The sequence below is a fragment of the Telmatherina bonti genome (genome assembly GCF_933228915.1).
Source record: "Telmatherina bonti genome assembly, chromosome: 2".
Lineage (NCBI taxonomy): Eukaryota > Metazoa > Chordata > Actinopteri > Atheriniformes > Telmatherinidae > Telmatherina > Telmatherina bonti.
This window is the reverse complement of record NC_136620.1, coordinates 17,662,741-17,668,215: the sequence shown is the minus strand read 5'-3', so window position 1 is coordinate 17,668,215 and position 5,475 is coordinate 17,662,741. Positions and strand designations below refer to the sequence as shown.

General features: G+C 38.2%; 1 protein-coding gene across 1 annotated transcript; it reads right to left on the bottom strand.

The window, feature by feature from the left end:
• Positions 1–2,323: 2,323 nt before the first annotated feature.
• On the bottom strand, positions 2,324–3,947 carry kbtbd13b (kelch repeat and BTB domain containing 13b). Its single transcript, XM_079259955.1, has one exon. It carries the CDS (start codon positions 3,918–3,920, stop codon positions 2,484–2,486), a length of 1,437 nt encoding a protein of 478 aa, XP_079116081.1. The 5' UTR covers positions 3,921–3,947; the 3' UTR covers positions 2,324–2,483.
• Positions 3,948–5,475: the final 1,528 nt, after the last annotated feature.

Below are 5,475 nucleotides of genomic sequence, written 5' to 3'. Positions count from 1 at the left end.
AGCAGCACACAGAGACACTCTGGTTGTGGGACAATAACTTGCATTGAACACATCCTATTGATGCTTTAGGCCGGGCATTCACTACAACACATAGTTAAATTCAAATCATTTTAAACTTATTGCTCACTTTGAACAGTGTTTTACTGCAGTCTGTTGTAAATCATGGCTTTATTTCAACATTCATATTTAAAACTAATGCTCTCAAATTGTTTTGTCAGTATGACATTTTACAGGTGCACACAGACACACACATAACTGAATGTGTGGTTTTTGTTGACTATGTGAGGTTTCCAATTTCTTAGCATTCCCTAACATTCCCTGGTATTCCATAGCATTCCATAGAATTTTTTAGAATTCCCTGGCATTCCCTAGAAGTCTTTACCATTCCCTAGCATTCTCTAGCATTAATTAGCATTCCGTAGCATTCTTCAGCATTCCTTGGCAGTCCCTTGCACTCTTTACCATTCCCAAGAATTCTTTAGCATTCCCTAGCCTTTTTTTTTTTTAGCATTAATTAGCATTCCCTAGCATTCTTCAGCATTCTTTAGCGTTCCCTAGCACTCTTTACCATTCCCTAAACTTCTTTAGCATTCCTTAGCATTCTCTAACAATAATTAGCATTCCCTACCATTCTTCAGCATTCTTTAGCGTTCCCTAGCACTCTTTACCATTCCCTAGAATTCTTTAGCATTCCTTAGCATTCTTTAGCAATAATTAGCATTCCCTAGCATTCTTCAGCATTCCCTGGCATTCCCTAGCACTCTTTACCATGCCCTAGAATTCTCTAGCATTCTCTAGCAATATTTAGTATTCCCTACCATTCTTCAGCATTCTTTAGCGTTCCCTAGCACTCTTTACCATTCCCTAGAATTCTTTAGCATTCCCTAGCATTTTTTTAGCATTCCTTAGCATTCTTCACAATTGTTTAGCATTCCCTAGCATACCCAAAATGTTACCCCTAAAAAGTCACTGGTCACTGCTCTAAATTGATCTGAAAACATAGTCCCACTACTTTTCTAACCAAACTTTTTTCTTAAAAAATGTAACCATGGTTAATCTCATGAAATTTTTCAATTATTGTGATTAATCAAATGTCACATGCAAAATATCCATTTTCTTTTAAACTACTCCTTTATAAAGAAAATGCAGTAACTTGTGGTTTCCAAACATTAAACAAACATTTTTTAACAGCATTTTAACAGTTAAAATAATTGTGTTAAATTTAATCTTAAATCTTTATAAAATGCACAATAGCTTCCATCCATGCACCTTTAATGGTACATAATCCAGATTTCTGGATAATGTTTGCATTGTTAACTTTACTTTTTTAACAAAACCGCTTGCTTCCAACTATCAGTACCTGGACTTAAGGGACTAAAGAACAAAGTTTCATGCCCCTGTTTTTTAAACTTATATCCATCAGGATTAAGAAAGAAACAAACAAAGAAAGACAAACTGCTGTAACAGGATGATAAATGTAGGTAGAGGCCTTTTAGAGCCCCCCTCTGTCTAGGGACCCACCATTTGACTTCAAGGTTCTGCACATGGTTTATCTGTGCTCAGAAGCTGTGAACCAGAACTTAGAAAAAGAAAAACAACATGTGATAAACGAATTAACAGCATTAATTAATTAATGTGTTAATCCAATAATAATGCCTTAATGTGCCTAGCCCTACTTATAACCTTTCCCTGTATCTTAATCCTAAATCTAATCACTTGCTCGCATTGCTTAATCCTAAAACTAGCCACCTTTTGGATCTTAACCTACTCCATGTTGTCTTGGCAATACACCAGATTTTGTTCTGATCTATAATCCAAAAATAAATTTGATGTTGGTTCAAACTGGGCTTTGGTTAAAAAAAGATTGCAAAAATATAATTAAACAATTCAAATCAAAAGTCAATACACACAAAATTCTCTATTTAATTTTTAAATATTACTTATACTACTACTGCTACAACTACTACTATTACTACTACTACTACTACTACTAATACAACTACTACCACTAGTAATAATAATAATAATAATAATAATAATAATAATAATAATAATAATAATAATAATAATAAAATACCCTAAATCAACAGGCAGATCTATGAATTTCCTCTTCTGCCAACCATTTCCTTCATCCAAGTATCGTTTTGTTTTCCCAACACTCTTACAACCAATTACAGTTTTATTGTTCCTGTTTCTTATATAATGTACAAGTTGAAGTGGCATAAAATGCAAACGTTTGTTGTTTTTTAACCTAATTTTTCTGTGTGAGAACATTCCTGATCATTAGACAGGTTTCCACCCAGGTTTGCACTCCTAATTTTAAACATAGTCCAGCACCCTTGATCACTTTATTCACTTTTAATACTAACAGAGTCAACAGACAATGGTACAAATTTACAATAAAAAGGAAAGATGTATCATAGTTATAGATAAACAGGTGTGCAGTATGAGTTTAACATTCAGCGAATATGAACCAAACAAAATCACTTCTGCCACATACAGGCTTCTGGCAACCGGAGCAGAAATGTCCACACTGATCCACTTCTGGGGAACCCCTTCATCTGTCGCCTGGGCTTCCAGTTTTTACCATCAACTATGTATTCTAGTGTCATGCTTCTGTTGAGTGTGAACACAGAGTCACCTCTCACCACAGACGTGAACAGGGAACCTTTGCTGTTGGCGAAGTGTCCCGGCAGGGATGACCACTGACCAGAACTGAGATCGTAACAGTCAATCAAACATCTAAGGAAGTCGTCAGATGGGCCATTTCTCATGATGTAGAGGTTATCTCTGTGGCCGACCATGCAGTGACCGTAGCTCTGATGTCTGATCAGCGTGGTAATGAGCTGCCACTCGTCTTTTCCTGAGACATATTCGTAGATTTCCGTGGTCTCCATTGGCCTCCACAAACATACAAATATCCTGCTCATGGTTTTGGTGCAAGCCACTCCTGCTGCTGGCCGTGGTAAGTGAGCAGCAAACGTCCACCTCCCTGTCTTTATGTTGTATATTTCCACAGATGACATGACCGTTCGCTCATATTCTCCTCCAATTGCATAAAGGCAACCATCCACACCCACAAGACTCAGGTTATAGCGCAGCTGTGCAGGACTTGAAATCCTGGTCCAACTGTTGGTTTCAACACTGTAGCAGAAACAAGACTCCACAACTTGTTTATGGACTCCATGAACTCCACCAACAATGTAGAGTTTGTTGTCTAAAACAGTTACTCCAGCCATCGAGGTGCTGGCCTCAAGTGGAAGATCTGCTAGTATTTTCCAGCTATTGCCAGTTTCATCCAAGTAGCAGACTGTTCTGGAGGCAGCATGCACAGTTTTATCCTCACAGCACGTCACATGGGCTCCCACAGCCACAAAAACGCTCGGCGCCAAAGATTCTATGTAAGATATCAGCTCAGATGGTAAGGCTTTTCTTACCTCAGCCTCCAGGTCACTGAACATGTCTCGAATGAAGAGCCCAGCGGCATGATAAAGACCCATGAGACCAAATGTTGCTGCAGTGTGATACATCAGCAAACAGTTGTCGGTGTCAAGTAGGTCAATGAGATACTTGGTCAGCTGTGTCACCTGTAGAAAAGCAGCACATTCGATGGCTTCAACGATGTCATCTTCATTCAGCGTCGGTATCTCACCCCGTAAAACGGCTAAGGCAATAAGGAAGCCTCGAGCACGCAAACACCCAAGGTGGATTTTCTCTTGGTGACATTCTTTCATTCCAGAGCGGTACAAAGCTTGGAAATAGTCACAACTCTGAATAAGCAGCATCTTCTCTTCAGAGAAGTGTGTGTCTCCGACTACAATAGTTAACTTGGGTGAGACGAGACCAGAGTCAGAGCATGGCTGGTACATTTTGCCATCCTTACCGTTGTCCTCTTCTGATTTATCGCTGTGAAATGACATTACGTTTACCAGACAGGCTAAAGAAGATTCGACACAAGAGGCTGAAGTATTTCCCGAAGTCTTGGAGAGGGGCTGAAGTGGAGCACAATCTGTAGCTGCCTCTCTCTTCAATGAGGGTCAGTTTTTTTTCACAGCTTTCAAAATAGAAACAGCTAAACATAGCTGACAGCAAATGGTTGGAGTCAATTTCAGATTGTGGACTTCAATGGACCAGGCAACACAATGACGGCAATGTATTATATTTCTAAATGATGATCTGTTTAAGCAAAATACGACAGTTTATGGGTCTTGGTGGTATGGTATGTCTGCGGCAACGCGTATGGGACACCTATCACATTACACCAAAGTGACTTACAGTGAAGAGTAAGGATGCAGCAATACCGACACTGGTATCAGTATAGGTACTGACACCATTATCAGTATTGGGCCAAAAGGCTATGTCGATATGAGTATTTTGCACTCTGTATTTATAAAAGTTTTCGGATAGAACCGATACTAACGTGAAAAAAGAAGGGTTGTCACTAATGCAATAAAATTATAGGGGTAATTAACATGCAATTCTTTCTTAATGCATTGACACATAGACAACAAAGTTATACTGACTTATGTTTCTAAATAGAGTAGAGGAGGGCACAATTCCAGCTCATGCTACCTGTCTAAAGTACTCCACTTAGGATTTTTCCTGTCAGAATTAGTTGTTTTTAGTTCTTGTTTAATTTTTTTTCACCCATTGACATTTGGGTTATTGGCTCATGATGCCTTTGAAAATTGCTAAACCATGATAGCTGACAGAAGATCAGCCTTGCCCTCTGAGATTAAGCTATTGTTCCAAGAATTTAACAGCAAATTGGAGGGTGAAGAACTCTTCTTTTATGCTGGCTGTGAACTGGGCTCACTGCAGCATGACCCTTGCACCAAAGCCCGAGTAAAAACCGTGACCTGTTAGACTGCGAACTGAAAAAAAGGATGGTAGAAAAGATGGGTGCTGCTTTACCAGGTCATTCATTGAGAGTTTATGAAGACTACTCCTAGAGATGTTGGACCAGAGGAAGGAATATAGGAAAATGATGTCTTTTCTTGGTCTGAGCCCATCTCTCCTGTATCCATTGGTGTACAGTCAGGGTAGGCAGGCCTACCCAAAGCAGTAAGGAATAAATTAAATTATTCCGTTTTGATAATAAGTTTTTATTTTTCACATTATATTATAATTATTTTTTTAATATAATCTTTCTAACTGTAATTTCTTATACCTTTTAATACCTATTGATATAAAAGTCATGGGATTTAGTACCAGCATAGTTTTGCCTTGTAAGGATTATGTAGACTTATGACCATATTTCATACATTTACAGGCAATCATTCTTAGTTTAGCCGTTCCCTGCACAGATTTCTCATTCAAACATCAGTTTAAAGTGTCATGTTTTTGTAAATGTGTAATATTAAAGATAGGAGAATAATGGTTTGCTTGATGTCTCACATGTCTCACAACTTCTGTATCATGATTTTATATTTTGTAATTGTTTTTTTTTTAATCACATTTCATCTGAGGTAAAGC